The sequence below is a fragment of the Somniosus microcephalus genome, unplaced genomic scaffold (genome assembly GCF_052327205.1).
Source record: "Somniosus microcephalus isolate GS21.2 unplaced genomic scaffold, FLI_Smic_1.0 unresolved_chr2, whole genome shotgun sequence".
In the NCBI taxonomy this organism is placed as follows: domain Eukaryota; kingdom Metazoa; phylum Chordata; class Chondrichthyes; order Squaliformes; family Somniosidae; genus Somniosus; species Somniosus microcephalus.
The window spans coordinates 50,973,345-50,993,876 of NW_028225180.1; the positions used below are offsets into that span (position 1 = coordinate 50,973,345).

At 49.5% G+C, this 20,532-nt stretch overlaps 1 protein-coding gene across 1 annotated transcript in view; it reads left to right on the forward strand.

The window, feature by feature from the left end:
- The first annotated feature begins 457 nt into the window (after window positions 1–457).
- The window catches only part of LOC147092625 (NACHT, LRR and PYD domains-containing protein 3-like), a 60,335-nt gene continuing 40,260 nt past the window's right edge, over window positions 458–20,532 (forward strand). The window contains exons 1-2 of the mRNA XM_085975970.1: window positions 458–521; window positions 18,787–18,953. Coding sequence (XP_085832096.1) covers window positions 458–521; window positions 18,787–18,953 — 231 coding nt within the window. The remainder of the gene's footprint in view (window positions 522–18,786; window positions 18,954–20,532) is intronic.

Sequence of the window (20,532 nt, forward strand, 5' to 3'; positions counted from 1 at the left end):
ATTAATAAATACAAATAGCGCCAGACTGTGTAAAACCAAGTGAAGGATCATTGAATTCATCAATGATCACCCCGCTCCATATTTTCCTGCAGAATATTCTCTTCCTCAGGAATAAGGCTGGTTTTGGCCTACACCGTGTGAGTAAATCTCACCAATGGGTCCTCCGAGTGCGGAGTCTCGGCGATGGGAGCCCGTCTGGAACTGGGTTGTGGAGATTAGCGGGACTCACTGGATTTTACTGGGCAGCTGTCTGTGTCACACCTGATGTGGAGAGTTGATCATATCACTTGGAGAAATGCTCGATTCCGGAGCTAACAGCTGGTGTACTGATGGGGGAGGAGGGACTTGATATCATGTTCAACAAGGCAGTGCTCTCCGCATTTTAATATTTCTGTCTAACCCTCCTATTAATATAGTTATTACAGATCATCATAATCTGGAAACACCTGTCACCACCATGGCTGAAGGTCCAAACAGGGGAGAAGATCCAACATCTTCAACAAGAATGAGAATGGACACAGGTAAGAACACAGAATATTATTTACAATATAATTTCTGACCTGACAAAGGTCCAGATCTCGTGCAAGAACCTGCAGCTCACACAGCTCGAGGGAACAGGCCAGGGGCTGAGTAGAAAGACGGAAGTGAGTGACCATCTAGAGAGGCATCACAGTCACAGGTGGAGGGAGCCCCTGAGTACTGGAACTGCCCAATAGATGGGGACAGTGATGGAGACAGTGACTCAGAGGAGGGTTTTCCTGAGCAATAGTTTGAAGCCAGGGAGCAGGAGGTCATCCCGAGTGAGCTGAGGGTGAGCGGAGAATGGTAAAGATACCTGAGTCCAAAGGGAAGAACATCTTTGAACGGCTGTGACTTTTTCTGTGAAGGCAAGAAGAGCAGAAAATTGTCCCAGTCAAAATCAAAAACACAACTTGAAATATATTAAAACAAATAATTTTCAGGACGTGTGTGTCGCTGGCAAGTTGCCATTGAATAGGTGATAATGGCCACCTTGAATCTCTGGAGTCCATGTGGTGAAGTTGAACCCACAGTGCTGTTAGGTAGGAAGTTCCAAGGTTTTGATCCAGTGACAATAGAGAGGTGATGTATGTCCAAGTTACGGTTGTATGTGACTTTAAAGAGAACTTGGAAGCAAAGGTGTTCCCATGCACTTGGTGTCCTTGTCCTTCTAGGTGGTGGATGTCTTGGGTACGGGAGGCGCTGTCGGAGATGCCTTGCTGACTTACTGGTGGGCATCCAGTCGGCAGCAATCTGCAACCACAGTAAGCCAATGGTGGAGGGAGCCAATGTTTAACCCAATGGATGGGGTGCTGATGAAGCATAATGCTTTGTCCTGGATGGTGTTGAGCATCTTCAGTGATGTTGCAACTGCACTCGTCCAGACAAATGGAAAGTGTTTCATCACTCTCCTGACGTGTGTTGTAGGTGGGGGAGAGAATTTGGGGAGTCACGATGTGAGCCACTCGCCGCAGAATACCCAGCCTCTGACCTGCTCTAATAGACACGGGGGATGTATGTGGCTGGTCCAGTTCCAGTTTGGTTGATGTAGGGAACTTGTTGATGGTAATGTCATTGACTGTCATGGCATATGGCTATGGTATCTCTCGTTGGAGATGGTTATTGCCTGACACTGGGAGCGGTAGCGTAGTGGTAATATCACTGGGCTAGTAATCCACAGGCCTGGGCTAATGATTTCATGAGACGTGAGTTCAAATCCCACCATGGCAGCTGGGGACTTAAATAAATCTCGAATAAAAAGCTAGTACCAGTAATGGTAACTATGAAACTTTCGGATTGTCATTAAAAACCCATCTGGTTCACGAATGTGTAGGGGGGCATCTTTTACCTGGTTTACGGTAATTTACCTTTACCTGGTCAAGCCACTGCACTGTGACCAATTCCAATCGGCGGTTTCGAATCGCTAAACCCACCCTTCCAGTTCTGACTGGAGGAACATACAATTAATGATATATTAAAAACGGACAAATGGTCTAGATGCAAGAAAGTCAAACTTTATTCACTAAATAAACTACACCACGCGATCAATGTAATCACGGTAAAATTGCTGAGATAGGGGAGGAAAAAGCGGGCATAACGAGGGAAAACAACTAAAATGACAATTCTAACGAAATCCCACTTTACTCCCCCACCCCTATGCCTATCCTAAGTTGCCTTGTGGAAGGTCAGAAAAATATATGCTCACCACTGCAATCCCACGTCCTTGCCCTACGAGATCTTCTCTGTCCCGAAGTAAAGAAAATACCTCAGTGCTTTAAAAGTAAACTGCTGGTGCTTTTACTTCTTCAGACAGACTTCCACGCTGTAGAGGCACGCGAGAGAGAGAGAGAGAGAGGCCTCTGAGAAGCTATCTCTTCTACCCCAATTTTGGGGCCGAAATGTTCCCGCTCAAATCCAAGTTCATCTGGGCTAAAACAAAAGGATCCAAACCGTCCCCTTGTCTGGGTTGGGTTTGAATAAAGTTGCCATTGTCTGTGATGGCTGTCGATAAAACTGCAGGGGTTTTGAATGTGTCTTCATTCAACCTGATGGGTTTGAATGGGGTTGTATTACTATGTAAACAGAAACCTATTGTGGTCACTGAAACTGCAGTCTCAAGTGGTTACTCCTTGTGTAAACAAACAGCTTGTAGGTTACCTGACCCGCCCAATACCACAGGGTGATTGACAGCTCAGGCTGCATTCAAATGCTAATGGCCTGTCTGTCCTTTTTCCTGCTGAAAATTCTGTTCCTGTTCAACCATTTTTATGCCCTTTCCGAGTACATTTTTAAAAATAAAATGTGCTGTCTTAAAATATGCGAATTTTTCCACAAAGTTCCTCGATTCCGGTGTTGTCCACACGCTGCCCAGCTCAACGCAGCCCCCCTGTGATTCTGGGCATGTTTTAAAACATTGTTCAACCCAGAGGTAATTTAAATCACGCAAAGTCTTTGTCCACAATGTGGTTTAATATTTCCCGATCTTCGGGGGCTATGGGGATTTTGCGAACCCCTACATTCCCCCCTTGGTTACTTCCAACTTGCTTGTAGTATCCTCCTTGAAGAAGTGATCAAAATTTTCTGACCCCTGACAAACAACCATCCTCTGTATTTACCTATAGCTACCTATCACTGATCCCCCGACCCGTCTATTCCCCTCAAATCCGAGAAAAACCGTGGTATGGTAGGAATCTACAGATACATCAACTACAAAATGTTACAACAAGGGGTCTCACCCCTGCACCACTTGTTACATTATAACATATTACAAAATGTTGCAATCTTGGTTATACAACGTAATCAAAATGATCCCAAGCACGGAGAGGGTCCTACGCCTCCTCACAGCTTGGAACTGTAAAACAAAATACAGAAAAATTTTCATTAAACATATGAAACAAAATGCTGAAATAAACGCGACCATCACATGCCAATGATGGGTCGCAAAATTCGAGTGGGTATTGCTCCTCCCACCCGGGCAGTAAATGTACCTTCCACCCCCCCTTTAATGGTCTTAAATTTTTAAAACATACAGAATGGATTGGCAGAACAGTCTGATCTGCCAGCCCCGAGCCATTCCCTTGTCGCTTTCTGGAGGCGGGGTACCCCTCATGTTTCACAGACTGGCTGGAGAAAATGATGGGTGCCTGTGTGGCGGTCCTCACTGGACCCACACTCAAACTTGGATCCCAGATCCAGCCATCCACTCATCCTTCCCAGCCACACTTACACTCCAACTTTGCCCGTGGGCCCCGGGTGAGTTCCTCCCTTCCCCGAATGCACCCACGTGACTCTTGGGTCTCTCCCTCCCCTTTACAATCTTTCCTGGGACATCACCACCAACTCCCGGGGAACGCATCCCTATCTGACGAGGCGCCCGCGCTTCCCCACCATGACTCCTCAATAGCGAGGTCTCCCGCAAGTGAAATTCGGTCAGGATAGTGCTGGGTTGGGGCCGTGTCCCACCCAGCTGGGGCCATCTCTTCCGTATAGGATGAGTAGGCAGGATCCTCTGGACCCTGTCCGGTTTCTCCTGAAGAACGCTGCGGGGTCTCCTGGATTTTTCCAGTGGTGAGGTGATCCCCAACATTCTGTATCTTCATTCGATGCCCAGCTTGGTCTGGGCGAACAGGGCTGCTCCTTTGTCCTCTCTCCTGCAAAAGAACCTAAAAGGACATGCAGCCAGGTCTCTCACTGACCTGCTGCCTTAGGTGGAGACATGGTCGGGTCCCTCGACTTCGGACCAAAATACAAGCATTTGGCACACTTATAAACTTAAACTTTAAACTTAAACTAAAAACTACTAGTTTTATCAAAACATAAAATTCAAACACCTTAAAAGCAAGCTATCAACATTGGTGACTTAACACAAAGCTATAATACAGATGCCGCCTGATGGGCCTTCAATAACCACAAAACTAGAAGTTATAGACTTAAACAAGTTGGCTTTTAATCACTAAGATCAGAGCTAACATCTCAACACGCTGATTGGTTCACAGGAATGAGTTATACAGATCCTGGGATCTTTATGTAAGAGAAGTCAGGGGTGGAGCCAAGAGCCAAGACCTGGAACCTCCCAGGTTAGTCGGGAAAGAGGAAGTGAAACTATACACAGTGGGGGAGGGTAATATACATGAGTGCAAAACGAATACAGAATCAAGACAAACAGATTTCATTACATTCACCCCCTTTTATAGATTTAATCCATCGGGGTGATGTTTCTTAAATGTTGGTATAAGTGAGTCTGTCAGGAGGTTTTGCAGTTCTCAGTGATCGGCGCAAAGCTGGTTGGGGTGCCTCGAGGGGAGTGGATTCTGGTTCCTCCGCTGTCCGGGCCTCCGCAGTGTCTTCCAGGTTATCTGCAGTGCCCTACAGGTTAAAGTTGGGTATTGATACCTCTGGGCGTCCTGTCTCTTTGTAGTGTAGGTCTTCATCGGGTAGTCTCCCATCGTTCTCTCTGCTCCCCGAGGGAGCGAGGTCTTTTATGGAAACAGTGTCCTCTCGCCTGTCAGAGTATTCGATATAGGCGTACTGAGGGTTTGCATGGAGGAGCTGAACCTTTTCCGCAAGGATTCCGTTTTATGGCCTCTCACGTGCTTCCGCAATAGTACTGTCCCCAGAGACGTCAACCACGCGGGTAGAGATATGCCTAAGGTGGATTTCCGGGGGAAAACGAACATCTTTTCGTGAGGGGTAGCGTTCGTGGCAGTACATAACAGAGACCTTATGGAGTGGAGCACGTCTGGGAGGGCTTCCTGCCAGCGGGAGGTCGGAAGGCCTTTTGACTTTAAGGCTAACGCGACAGCCTTCCAAACAGTAGCATTCTCCCTTTCCACTTGCCCATTACCCCGGGGGTTGTAGCTAGTGGTTCTGCTAGTGGCTATCCCCTTCGAGAGCAAGAACTGGCGCAGCTCGTCACTCATGAATGATGTTCCCCTATCGCTGTGTATGTAGTTCGGCATGCCAAACATGCAGAATAGATTACAGAGACACTTGATGACCGTGGCACTGGTCATGTCTGGGCAGGGAATGGCGAAGGGGAAGCGGGAATATTCATCAATGATATTGAGGAAGTATACGTTACGGTCGGCAGAGGGAAGGGGTCCATTGAAGCCCAGACTTAGGCGCTCGAATGGTCGTGTGGCTTTGATAAGGTGTGCAAGGTCTGGCCTGTAGAAATGAGGCTTGCATTCCGCACAGATGCGGCAGGCTCTGGTCATTGCCCTGACCTCCTCAATGGAGTGGGGCAGATTGCGGGACTTTTTAAAATGGTATAGTCAGGTGACCCCTGGGTGACAGAGGTCGTTGTGGATACCCTGTAATTTGTCCGTATGAATGCTGGCACACATTCCCCGCGATAGGGCGTCTGGGGGTTCATTAAGGACTTCCGGTCTGTACATAATATCATAGTCGAACGTGGATAGTTCGATCCTCCACCTGAGTATTTTGTCATTCTTGATTTCCCCCTTTCTTTGTTATTAAACATGAAAGCCACCGACCGCTGGTCAGTTAGCAGGGTGAAACGTTTGCCGGCTAGGTAGTGTCTCCAGTGCCGCACTGCCTCCACTATAGCCTGTGCCTCCTTCTCGACAGAAGAGTGCCTGATTTCAGGTCCCTGAATGGTTCGGGAGAAGAAGGCCACAGGTGTCCCAACCTGATTGAGGGTCGCAGCTAAGACAAAGTCTGACGCATCGCTTTCGACTTGAAAGGGAATGCATTCGTCCACTGCACACACTGCAGCCCTTTCAATGTCCTGTTTAATACTGGTGAAAGCCTCCCGAGCTTCAGCTGATAGTGGGAAGGACGTCGATTTAATGAGGGGTCGGGCCTTATCAGAGTAATTGGGCATCCATTGGGCATAATACGAAAAAAATCCCAGGCACCTTTTTAAAGCTTTGGGATTGTGTGGCAGGGGCAGTTCCTTTAGGAGGTGTAATCGGTCAGGGTCCGGTCCAATTACCCCATCTTCCACCACACAGCCGAGGATACAGAGACGGGTTGTGTTGAAGACACATTTGTCTTCATTGTAGGTTAGATTCAGCTTCAGGGCAATTTTTAAAAATCTCGCAAGATTTAGATCGTGGTCTTGCTGGTTGTGCCCGCAGATAGTGACATTGTCCAGAAAGAGGTAGGTAGCTTGTAGTTTATTCTCGTCAACGATGCGGTCCATCTCACGTTGGAAGACCGAGACCCCATTTGTTACCCCGAAGGGCACTCTGAGAAAAAGGTAGAAGCGCCCGTTCGCCTCGAAGACGGTGTATGGGTGTGGTAAACCACTGTTAACCTGTACATGCCTGTGTGGTAAACCACTGTTAACCCTGTACAAGTCCAGGCATGTCTCAGCCCCTGGCTCCACCCTAAGCCCGGGTATAAAGGTGACTCACCACCCTTCCCCTGGGAGCTCTTAGGATGGATTCACTAGCAGAGGCATGCTCTAGTTGTTCGTCAATAAAAGCCTACTTCATATAAGTCCATTTCGTAGTCTTTGGCATTGTTGATAGCGCATCAATTTTATTGACTAATTTTCAACATGGAGCAAATCTTGAAGCCGGAACGTTTAGACCTGGATCCTCAAGCAGCAGATGCAGCCAATAACTTTGAACACTGGCTGAGCTGTTCCGAAGCTTTCCTGGAGGCCTCCAGCACTACTGTCATTACAGATGACGTGAAACAGCTTGTCTTGAACTCACGGGTGAGCCACCGAGTCTACTCGATCATCCGAGATGCCACTACTTACGCGGCCGCCATCGCGACGCTAAAGGAATAATTCGTGAGGCCTGTTAACGAGGTCTGCACCAGACACCTCCTGGCTACCCGAAAACAGCGCCCCGGGGAATCGGGCGCTGAATATTTACTGGCACTGAGAGTCCTCGGCCGGGACTGTAATTGCAAAGCGGTGACGGCCAAGGAATGCACGGAAGACCTGATCCGAGACGCCTACGTAGCCGGCATCAGGTCCAACTATACTCGGCAGAGGCTGCTGGTACAGAGGGGGCTCGACCTGCAGAAGACGGTCGCCCTCGCTAACTCGTTAGACGTGGCCCTCCAGAACATGGACGCCTACACCCCTGACTGGATGGCCACGTGGATGCCACGGGAGCAGCCATCTTGGGACCCGGTAAGGCCACAAGCCGCCAGCAGCCCAACTACAGCTGCAATGACCAGAGGCCAGAAATGCTGCTATTGCGGCCAGGCCAAGCACCCCAGACAGCAATGCCCAGCAAAGGACGCGACCTGCTCCAAATGCGGTAAGAAAGGCCACTACGCGAGAGTGTTCAAGGCGAAATCGACTCCCAATTCCAGCAGCGCCGCGTGTGAACCGTACAGGCCGCCATTTTGGACCCCACCAAGCACGTGTGAGCCGTGCGGGCCGCCATTTTGGACACCACCAGCCGAGGGGGAGCCGCCATCTTGGACACCATCTCGGGACCAGGCCCTCGGCGCGGGCGAATACTACTGTGACCCACCGACCTCGACGATGGCCTCCATCACCCTGGACCAATCTAGGCCCCATCAACTAGCCAGGTCCATGATGAACGTAAAGGTAAATGGCCATGCCACAAATTGCCTTTTCGACTGTGGAAGCACGGAGAGCTTCATCCACCCCGACACAGTGCGACGCTACTCCCTATCGGTTATGCGCACACGCCACCAGTTCTTTATGGCCTCAAAGTCCCATACGGCGGACGTCAGCGGCTACTGTGTAGCGACTCTGACAGTGGACGGCGTGGAGTACAGTGAGTTTAAATTCCTCGCCCTGCCACAGCTCTGCGCTCCCGTACTGCTAGGATTAGACTTCCAGTGCCATCTGGAGAACGTCACGATGGCATATGGTGGGCCCCTGCCCCCACTTACAGTCTGCAGCCAGCAGAATTTAAACACGGCGCCGCGCAAAGTATGCAGCCTGTCCACCCTGAAGGTCAAACCCCCCCCGTTGTTCGCTAACCTCGCCAAAGACTGCAAGCCAATTGCTACTAAAAGCAGGTGGTGCAGTGCCGGGGATAGGAGCTTTATTAAATCAGAAGTACAAAGACTCCTTAGGGAAGGGATTATCGAGGGCAGCACCAGCCCATGGCGAGCCCAAGTGGTGGTAGTAAAGATCGGCGAAAAACAGCGCCTGGTTATTAATTACAGTCAGACGATCAATCGATACACGCAATTAGATGCATACCCACTTCCCCGCATATCTGACATGGTCAACCAGATAGCACAATATAGGGTATTCTCGACGATTGATCTGAAGTCGGCATGCCACCAGCTCCCCATCAGGCCTGAGGACCGCCAGTACACGGCCTTCGAGGCTGACGGTCACCTCTACCACTTCCTCCGAGTCCCCTTCGGCGTCACCAACGGGATCTCGGTCTTCCAATGGGAGATGGACCGGATGGTTGACCAGAACGCGCTGCAGGCCACCTTCCCCTATCTAGACAACGTCACCATCTGCGGCCATGACCGGCAGGACCACGACGCCAACCTAGAAAGATTCCTCCGTACGGCCCAACAGCTGAATCTGACATACAACAGAGAAAAATGAATGTTCCGCACCGCGCGCCTCGCTATTCTTGGTTGCGTGGTGGAAAACGGAGTCATCGGCCCCGACCCCGACCGAATGCGCCCCCTCCTGGAACTACCCCCCCCACTGCCTAAAAGCCCTGAAGAGATGCCTAGGGTTCTTCTCTTACTACGCCCAGTACGTGCCCAAATATGCGGACAAAGCCCGGCCCCTCATCAAGTCAACCTCCTTCCCCCTGACGGCAGAGGCCCATGCGGCCTTCACCCTCATAAAAGAGGACATTGCGAAGGCCACAATGCACGCAGTGGATGAGTCCATCCCTTTCCAAGTGGAGAGCGATGCATCCGACTTCGCCCTAGCCGAAACCCTTAACCAGGCGGGGAGACCCGTGGCCTTCTTTTCACGGACCCTCCAGGGCCCCGAAATTCGACACTCCTCAGTCGAGAAGGAGGCCCAGGCGATAGTGGAGGCTGTATGGCACTGGAGGCATTACCTGGCCGGTAAACGTTTCACCCTGCTCACTGACCAACGGTCAGTAGCATTTATGTTTAACAACAGACAAAGGGGGAAAATCAAAAATTATAATATATTGCGGTGGAGGATCGAGTTATCCACCTACAACTACGATATCTTATACCGGCCCGGGAAACTTAATGAGCCCCCAGACGCCGTATCCCATGGGACATGTGCCAACACACAAGTCGATAGGCTACGGACCCTCCACAATGATCTCTGCCACCCGTGGTTCACCAGGTTCTTCCACTTTATTAAAGCTCGCAACCTGCCTTACTCCATCGAGGAGGCCAGGACCATGACCAGGAACTGCCAGGTCTGCGCCGAATGCAAACCGCATTTTTATAGGCCAGACAGGGCACACCTGATTAAAGCCACCCGCCCCTTCGAACGTCTCAGCGTCCATTTCAAGGGGCCCCTTCCCTCCTCTGACCGCAACACGTACTTCCTCAGTATTATTGATGAGTACTCCCGTTTCCCCTTCGCCATCCCCTGCCCGGACATGACCAGCGCCACAGTCATCAGGGGCCTCCCCGACCTATTCGCCATATTTGGCTTCCCCAATTACATCCACAGCGACGGGGCTCATCGTTCATGAGCGACGAGCTGCACCAGTACCTGCTCGAGAAGGGAATAGCCGCGAGCAGGACTACCAGCTACAACCCCCGGGGTAATGGACAGGTAGAGAGGGAGAATGCAATGGTGTGGAAGATAGCCATGCTCGCCCTAAAATCCAAGGGCCTCCCAATCTCCCGCTGGCAAGATGTCCTCCCCGATGCGCTCCACTCCATACGTTCACTGCTCTGTACTGCCACAAACGCCACCCCTCACGAGAAGATGTTCGTCTTCCCCAGGAAATCCACCTCGGGGCATCACTACCGCCATGGCTGACGTCTCCGGGACCCGTCCTGCTCAGGAAACACGTGAGGAGCCATAAGGCGGACCCCTGGTCGAAAAGGTTCACCTCCTCCACGCCAACCCACAGTACGCCTACGTGGCGTATCCTGACGGGCGGGAGGACACAGTCTCAATTCGAGACCTCGCACCCCCAGGTACCACCCGAAACACCATCGATCACCATCCACTACCTCCACCCACCACCACTACCCACGATGCACCACCGGGGTGTCTACCACGAACTGACGACATGCCGGTGCCATCCCTACCCCGAGAGGACGACACGCCAGTGCTCCGTCCCACGCGAGAAGCGGCCGCGGGCAAAGAACCGCCACAACTGGCACCACGAAGATCATTACGGCAGACAAGACCCCCAGAGAGACTTCCGTATACGAACTTTTGAAACACTTCACCCCGCCGGACTCTTTTTTAACGAGGGGTGAATGTGGTAAACCACTGTTAACCTGTACATGCCTGTGTGGTAAACCACTGTTAACCCTGTACAAGTCCAGGCATGTCTCAGCCCCTGGCTCCACCCCTAAGCCCGGGTATAAAGGTGACACACCACCCTTACCCCGGGAGCTCTTAGGATGGATTCACTAGCAGAGGCATGCTCTAGTTCTTAGTCAATAAAAGCCTACTTCATATAAGTCCATTTCGTACTCTTTGGTATTGTTGATAGCGCATCAATGGGCGGTCCTCCGTTCTAATGGGGAGCTGGTGATACGCGGATTTGAGGTCGATAGTCGAGAAGACTCGGTATTGCGCAATCTGGTTGACCATTTCTGATATGCGGGGTAAAGTGTAGGCGTCCAGCTGGGTATAAATATTAACAGTCTGGCTGTAGTCAATTACCATCCGTTTCTTTTCGATATTTTTAACTATGACTACTTGGGCACGCCACGGGCTGCTACTGCATTCAATAATGCCTTCCAGCAGGAGTCTGTCCACTTCCGCCTTGATAAATTGTCTGTCTTCCAGACTGTACCGTCTACTTTTGGTCGCTATGGGCCTACAGTTTGGAGCGAGATTAGCGAATAAAGAGGGCGGGCTGATTTTTAAGGTTGATAGGCCACAGACTGTGAGTGGCGGCTGGGACCCGCCATATGCTAGCGCGACACTTTCGTGGTGGCACTGGAAGTCCAGACCCAAGATTACATTAACACAGAGTTCTGGCATCACGAGGAGTTTAAAATCCTTGTAGTCCGTGCCTTTTACAGTCAGTGTTACCACACTGTAGCCCAAAATGTCCGAAGTGTGGGGCTTAGCAGCCATAGCAATTCTGCTCCGTGTAGGGGTTACCGTTAATGAGTGCCACCGTACCAGGCTAGGGTGGATAAAACTCTCGGTACTCCCACAGTCAATTAAACATTGCGTTAAATTCCCGTTTACCTGTATGTCCATCATGGACTTTGTGAACGGGTGTGGCCTGGATTGATCCACTGTGATCGAAGCCACTGTTGGGCCCTGGGTGGCCGTTGAGACGGGACAAGATGGCGGATACCAAGATGGCGGCCCGCACGGCACGCACGAGGCGGTGACAGAGTTGCAAATCGGATTCCCCCTGCAGACTTTGCTAAAATGCCCCTTTTTCTTACATTTGAAGCATGTAGCGTCCTTCGCTGGGCATCGTTGTCTGGGGTGCTTGGCCTGGCTGCAGAAGTAGCATTTCGGGCCTCGAGACATTGCCGCTGTAGTTGGACTCCTGGGTGAACTTCTGTGTGGGGACTCCGGCAGTGTAGAGCTGGTCTGAGACCTGGATGGGGAAGATTGCTGATTCCAAGATGGCGGCCCCCTCGGCGCACACGAGGATGTGAGGGCTGCATGGCCGGAAGAATAAGAGTCAGAGTTTTTCTGGGTCACGTCCAACGATCGCGCAGTGGCCACTGCCTTTTTTAAGTCCAGGACCTCCTTCTCCAGCAGTCTCTGCCGGATATAATTCGATTTGAGGCCCGTGATGAAGGAATCGCGAACCAATTCGTCAGAGTACGCGTTGGCAGTCACGGCCTTGCAGTTACAGTCCTGGACCAGGTCCTTTAGGCCCTGTAAGAAATCGTCCATTGATTCCTCTGGTCACTGCCTGCGTGTAGCCAGCAGATGTCTGGCGTACACTTTGTTTACCGACCTCTGGTATTGGGCCTTCAGGATAGTGATGGCCTCCGTGTAAAAGGTGGCGTCCCGGATGAACGAATAAATCCGATGACTTACACGAGTAGTCAGTAGACTGAGTTTATCTACTTCGCTAGCGGATGAGGCCCCCGCGAAGAGTTCAAATCATTTGAGCCATTGTCCAAATTGATTTGATGCTTCAGCAGAATGTGGATCCAAGTCCAGACGCTCTGGTTTTAGGAGTCGATCCATCCTAGTATTCTTTAGTGATTAAAATTGATGGGCCTTCAATAACCACAAAACTAGAAGTTACAGACTTAAACAAGTTGGCTTTTAATCACTAAGATCAGAGCTAACATCTCAACACGCCGACTGGTACACAGGAATGAGTCATACAGATCCTGAGATCTTTATGTAAGAGAAGTCAGATGCAGAGCCAAGAGCCAAGAATTGGAACCTCCCAGGTTAGTCGGGAAAGAGGAAGTGAAACTATACAGTGGGGGAGGGTAATATACATGAGTGCAAAACGAATACAGAATCGAGACAAACAGATTTCATTACACCGCCCGTCTCCAGGCGGCCAGGCTAATCTCTGGTGTCACTATCGCAGATTACTGCTGCCTGCAGCGAAGCTGGACTGCCTCCTCCTTCTCGTCCCTGGCAGCTTAGGGCTGCTAGTTGGGGACCTCTGTGATCTGTTTCCTCCCGGGCTCGGGAGATTGCTCTTTGTGGCAGGTTCCCTGGTGACCATCTTTTCTTGGGCTTGCGGGCCCGCTGAGACCTTCTGAGGGGCGTCTCTGTGGGGGAAACTTTGGCTGACGGACCCTGAGCCTGGGTCATAGCCCTAGGTGGTTGGGAACCTTCTCCCCCTGTTGCAAACAGCCCGCACTGTATAATATACCTGGCAGCCTGCCGGCACTCCGGGTTTGTCTCCTTTTCCCTACCCACTCCTGTACTGGGGGCAGGTATCCCCTCACCACCTGCTGCTGGTGGCTGAAAATACTCCTCTCCAGGTCCAAAACCTGTTACCGGCTCCTCCCATATGTCCCCTGCAAGAGGAATTGCGATCCCTTCCTCCCAGAGTCCCACACCATAGGGGGAACCACTCTACAAGCGGTCTGGGAAGATTGTCCCTTTAAACAGGTGACTGCGCCTGCGCGAACCTCCTCCCCGGAGTCCCACGGTAGAGGCTGTGAAACCTCTGTCTTCAAACAGGCGTCTGCGCCTGCGCGGGAAAACTGAAGAGGCGCCGCTGGGGTCACAGGCTGGGGAACTGCACCTGTGCAAACCCAGTGTTGGGAAACCTCTCCCCTCAGGCGTGCGACTACGGCTGCGCAGGCAGCCTCTTCTGTGAATGGACTCGCAGCAGCCTGCAGATTTCTACTCTCAGGCTGCTGTTTCTCTGTTTCTGAACTAGATAACTGGTTCAAATTTAAACTTTGGCCAAAACTTAGGTCTCACTGGGACGGGGAAGTGTCCCAATTGATGGGCCGGACAACTTTTCCCTTGAAACAAGTCACAGTGCCTGTCTTTACAGCCTGTGAACTTGAACTTGTATGGTCAGATTTATACAAGTTACATTGGTTGGCGTGGAACCACTTTGTGCACCGGGGTAGTTTTACTGCATAGACCATGGGGCTGTCCCTATCAACTATACTATAGGGTCCCATGTAGAGTGGCTCTAAACTTCCCACCCGGGCATAGTTTCTTACCATCACTAGGTCTCCTATCTCCCACTGGTGGCTCTTGCTAGGCTCGAGCAGCAGCCGGTTATTCCGATGCTGCTTCCCCATGTTCTCTGCTGCCTGCCCATACTCCAGTCATTGTGGGGAGGCAGAGGTGGGCGAGGGGGCTGCAGCACCACTGATGGCTGCTACCTTTCCCTGATTGGCCCTGAGGAAAGATTTTATCGAATCCATGATGGACTCGACTGTATCGGGAGGAGTTTCAGTCTCTGCCTTCTGAGTTGGGGCTGCGGGGGTCCTGGCTTTATCGTCTCTCCCAGGCTTTTTACAATCCCTGCGCCAGTGGCCATCCTCCCCGCACCTGCAACAAGTGACCTTGTTCTGGGAGGGACGGCTCCCCTCCTGGCGCCAATCTTTCTTGTATTGAGCCCCAGTTTTAACCTCGTGGACCTTGCCCTTTTGCTGGGGCGTCCCACTACTCCTCCGTTCCTATATGCTACCGCGAACTGCCGGATTACAGTCTCTTTGGTTGCCAGGGGGTCTCGGTGGTCAAACCAAGTATCAGCCTTTGCTTTTATCTGGGGCAGGCAATTGGACACCAGGCAACGAAGCCATTGGGTCAGCTGCCGCTGGTTCAGGCTTGCCCTATCCAGTCCCCCTGTACACGCACTGTTGTCGACTGGCCACAGCCTGTCTGCAAATGCCTGTGGGGTCTCCCCTGCCTTCTGCAGTGTTTTCCCTATGCGATCAAACAGATTGCCGTCATTCGCAACCATGGCTTCCAGTATTTCCTCCTTTAGGTCCTCAAAACACTTCTGCCCTCTCTTCGCCTCATCTGAAATGGTCTGATAGAGCTTACTATCGACAGAGAAAAGCAAAATTTGGACTTTCTCTTCGTCATCACAGCCGTTAACACCGGCTGCCTGTTCGATCACTTGAAAGTGCACTGAGGGGTCTCCCTTTTCGGAGAGCAGGGGAATATGTTTCACCAGGACTCTGAGCTGTTGGGTATCATAGGGTACCAGATAGTTATGCTGAACAGCCCCTGGGTCATTATCATTCACTGGCGGACCGTACCTCCGTTGTCGGAGCGGGTACACTGGTCCTGGCCCCCCCTGCCTAGCGGGACCTGCTGGCGTTCTCTTACCACCCCTTCTGGCTGCCAGAGCTCCTCAAAACTCGGAGCTTTGGGCTGCGGTCTTGGGATCTCTAATTCCCTAGCCAACCTTTCCCTGGGTGTTGCCTGTGGGGCTGTTTTGCTTAGGTTGCTAGTAAAATCCGGCTGACCTGCCTTCGGGCTGATCAGACAAATCATCCCCTTTGCTCCCTTTAAAGCCATGTTAAGGCTTTCTATCTCTGCCCTACAGGGGCCATGATCTGCTTCCTCAAACCTTTGGTCGCAGGCCAGCTTATAAGCTGCCTTTACCTCCCTAACCTTCTCCTCCTGCTCTGTTACTTCTGAGGTGAGGCGGGCATTCTCTTCCCGCAGTCTCATCTCGTTACTCTTTGCTTCTGTAATTTGGCACTTTTGGAACTCTATCTTGTGCCTTGCATGGCTTTTGCCCTCGCTAGCTTTTTTAGTGAGGTATGCGTTTTCCTCCTGTAGCCTCATCTCACTGTCCCTAGCCTTTGTGACTTCCTGCAGAAGGCACTCCATCTCTGCCTGGCATTTCGTGACCTCTAGTGTGAGGCGTGCATTCTCTTCCCGCACCCTCATCCCACTGTCTCTGGCCTCGTTCACCTCTCTTATGAGGCGTTCTACCTCCGCCTGGCATTTTTCAAGCTCTGACTCCCGAGTCTTGGCCTCTGTAACCTCCTCCGCACCCTCATATCACCGTTCTTAACCCAGCCACTTATACCATAATAGGTCAGCTCACACGCTGCCGTTAACTTCTGCAGGGCTACCCACAGACTAAAAACAAGAAAAGCAAGAGCTGATGCTTTCTCTAGATCCAGACCACTTATCATATCAAAAACTGCCTCCAGTCCTGCCACGGTCGCCAATTTGTAGGGGGGCATCTTTTACCTGGTTTACGGTAATTTACCTGGTCAAGCCACTGCACTGTGACCAATACCAATCAGCGATTGCGAATCGCTAGACCCACCCTTCCAGTTCTGACTGGAGGAACTTATAATTAATGATATATTAAAAACGGATAAATAGTCTCGATGCAAGAAAGTCAAACTTTATTAACTAAATAAACTACACCACACGATCAATGTAATTACGGTAAAATTGCTTAGATAGGGGAGGAAAAAACGGGCATAACGAGGGAAAACAACTAAAATGTCAATTCTAATGAAATTTCACTTTACTCCCCACCCCTATGCCTATCCTAAGTTGCCTTGTGGAAGGTCAGAAAAATATATGCTCACCACTGCAATCACACCTCCGTGCCCCACGAGATCTTCGCTGTCCCGAAGTAAAGAAAACACCCCAGTGTTTTAAAAGTAAACTGCTGGTGGTTTTACTTCTTCAGACAGACTTCCACGCTGTAGAGGCACACGAGGCAGGCGAGAGAGATGCCTCTGAGAAGCTATCTCTTATACCCCAATTTTGGGGCCGAAATGTTCCCGCCCAAATCCAAGTTCATCTGGGCTGAAACAAAAGGATCCAAACCGTCCCCTTGTCTGGGATGGGTTTGAATAAAGTTGCCATTGTCTGTGATGGTTGTCGATAAAACTGCAGGGGTTTTGAATGTGTCTTCATTCATCCTGATGAGTTTGAATGGGGTTGTATTACTATGTAAACAGAAACCCATTGTGGTCACTGAAACTGCAATCTCAAGTGGTTACTCCTTGTGTAAATAAACAGCTTGTAGGTTACCTGACCCGCCCAATACCACAGGATGATTGACAGCTCGGGCTGCATTCAAATGCTAATGGCCTGTCTGTCCTTTTTCCTGCTGAAAATTCTGTTACTGTTCAGCCATTTTTATGCCATTTGCGAGTACATTTTTAAAAATAAAATGTGCTGTCTTAAAGTGTGCGAATTTTTCCACAAAGTTCCTCGATTCCAGTGTTGTCCGCGCGCTGCCCAGCTCAACGCAGCCCCCCTGTGATTCTGGGTATGTTTTAAAACATTGTCCAACCCAGAGGCAATTTAAATCATGCAAAGTCTTTGTCCACGATGTGGATTAATTTTTCCCGATCTTCGGGGGCTGAGGCGATTTTGTGAACCCCTACAAATGTCTTTTAGGGAAGGACATCTGCCATCCTTACCGGGTCTGGCCTATATGTGACTCCAGACCCACAGCAATGTGGTTGACTCTTAACTGCCCTCTGAAATGGCCTAGCAATTTACTCAGTTGTAACTAACCGCTACGAAACAAAATACCATCACCACACGGACTGCAGCGGTTCAAGAGGGCGGCTAACCACCACCTTCTGAATGGCAACTAGCGATGGGCAATAAATGCTGGCCTTGCCAGCGATGCCCAGATCCCATAAAATGAATTTAAAAAAAAACTTGTCTGGTTAAAATATTATTTGCCAAATATCAGGCCAAAACTGGATGTTATCCACGTATTGCTGCATGCAGGCATGGACTGCTTCATTATTGGAGGAATTGCCAATGGAGCCGAACACAGCTCATCCATTAGCGAGCAGCCCCACTTCTAACCTGATGATGGAGCGAAGGTCACTGATGAAGCAGCTGGGAATAGTTGAGTCGAGGACACTGGCCTGGTTTGATGACTATATTGAGGGAACTTAAATCAGGCAATGGAATGAAAAACAAAGCATCAAGGTGGTCATCTCTGGCTGTAGGGTGGGGATGGGGTGGTTAAAAGGAAATCAGGTTCAAGGTCAGCAGATAATATAAAAAGTCAGGGTTTATGAAAAGTAAAGCAATATAATTCAAGGTTCTATCACTGGGGAGGAAGTGGAAATCTAGTTGTGGAGGATGATGTTTTGAGGAGGTATCAAATATTTCCAGTAGTTTCTAAAAGTGATGTTGGTAGTGCGAGAAGGAAGACTAGAGGAAGATGTGGGATCTTATTTGGAGTTAAATGTAGAGAAGGATTTGGAGCTGAAAAAATAGTCAAGATGGGTAAGTGACTGGGCCCAGAGATAACGCACTCCAGGATGTTAAATCAAATCACAGAGGAGGGAGGGCAGACTCTCCAAAATTGTTCAATCCGTTTTAGATACAAACAATACACTGGAGCACTGAAGGAGCCCAAGTAACGCCTCTGTTCAACAGTGGAGGAGAGAGGAGAAATCGGGTAACTAGACCAGTCTACTGCAGTTATGGGCAGAATGCTCCAGTCCGGAATTTAAGGTTGAATTAGTCAATGTTGAGATACAGGGGGTGATCAGGGAAGGCTGGCATGGACTAGCTGTAGGCAAGATATGTCTGACAAATTTGCACGCTTTTATAAAGAATGGACTCTATAGATCGATGGGATGCAGCATCTGCGGTGTATATGAGGTTTAAGAAGGTGTTTGATAATGCGGCACACAGGAGACTTGAGCTGTCTGGTATAAGGGGCAATGTAGCATCTTGGATATAACGTGGATAATGAGTTTAGTTTTCTCCATTTGTGTTCACAGATCCAAACTCTGCAATCACTGAGTTCTTGACAAAGTGCGGCGATTACCAGCTGTTCCAGTTGACGAAATTCTACTGGGACAGACTGGAACAGGCGATTGAAGGAGGGGTGGACGGAATCAGTTCGTTGTTTACATACGAGAGGCATTTTAGTGGACAAGAACATCGGGTGAGTGGGAGGGACACAGGATAAGTTTGGATTATTTAAATATCACAGAACTGATAGGATATCAGATCTTAGAATCATAGAATGTTACAGAAGAAAAACATGCCATATAGGAAAGAAAGGGTTAAAGCTGTTAATATTTTAAATCTGAAACAACAACACAAATGTGAAAATACCCACTGGATCCATCAGTCTGTGTAAAAAGGAGAGGGTAACGGGTACGTTATTATAATTTATGGGCTGAAGTCAAATGGAACACAGAATTTTAGTAGGTTCTCACAAAGAGAGACAAGAGAAAAGTGGCTGGAGTTTTCGGGAGGGTCATGAGTTGAATGTCCTACAAATTATATAAAGTAAATTGAGGAACAGTGAGATGATTTAAAAAATCAGCTGCGGGTTAAAGGAAAGATATTTTTACAAAATGTTAAACCAGTGAACAAGTATTGGACCCAAACAGCCCCAAAAAACTCATGGGGAGTGTCCGATCAACCGACTAGAATGATCCCAATTATATTGATTCAGATACCAGCGATAAATCAACTTGTTGGTTCTATGAAGATCCTCAGGATGTTCAGGCAAATTATACAGCTGTAGTTAGTAGAATCACAGAGACTTACAGCGCAGAAGGAGGCCACGTCATGCCTGTGCTGGCTCTTTGACAGAGCAGCCGAGCCCAGTCCCACATCCCCACTATTTGTCCGTAATCCTGTAAGTTCCTCATCCTGAAGTACCTGTCTAACTCCCTTTAAAACTATTTATGGCATCAGCTTACATCACCTTTTCAGGTCGAGCGTTCCAGATCCCAACATCACGCTGAGTGAAAACAATTCTCCTCAACCTCCCTCCAGATCTTTTGCCATGATTTTAAATCTATGACCTCTGGTTGTTGACCCACTCGCCAAATGGAATTGTTTTTCTCTATCTATATCAAAACTTCTTATCATCTTGAAAACCTCTATTAGGTCACCTGTTAACCTTCTCTGTTCCAAAGAGAACAGTGCTAACTTTCCCGATCTAATAACAGTACACCCTTCAAGTCTGTGAATACTAACCAATCCTGGCATGTTCTCAGTGCGGGATACCAAAGAATTACTGAAAGTGACCATATTTATACACCTAGATAAGAGGTGTCATACAGACTGTCCGCAGAGCAGTTCCATCAGCCCATGTAACTATAGTCGCTCATCCCTGGTACTATTTTAGTGAATCTCCTCTGCACCCTGTCCAAGGCCTTGACAGGGTATAACGTGTGGTGCCCAGAATTAGACACAATACTCCAGCTGAGGACTAACCACTAATTTATAAATGTTTAGCATAATGTCCTTTCTTATGTACTCTATGTCTCTATTTATAAAACCAGGAATCCCGTCTTTTTTAACAGCCTTCTCAACTGATTCTGCCAACTTCAAATAATTCTCCACATAAACACTGAGGCCCCTGTTGCTTCAACCATTTTAAAATTGTACAGTTTAGTTTGTTTTGCCTCCCCTCATTCTTTCTTCCAAACATAGAATCATAGAGTTCATAGAGTTATACAGCATAGAAAGATGCCCTTCGGCCCATCATGTCTGCGCCGGCCATC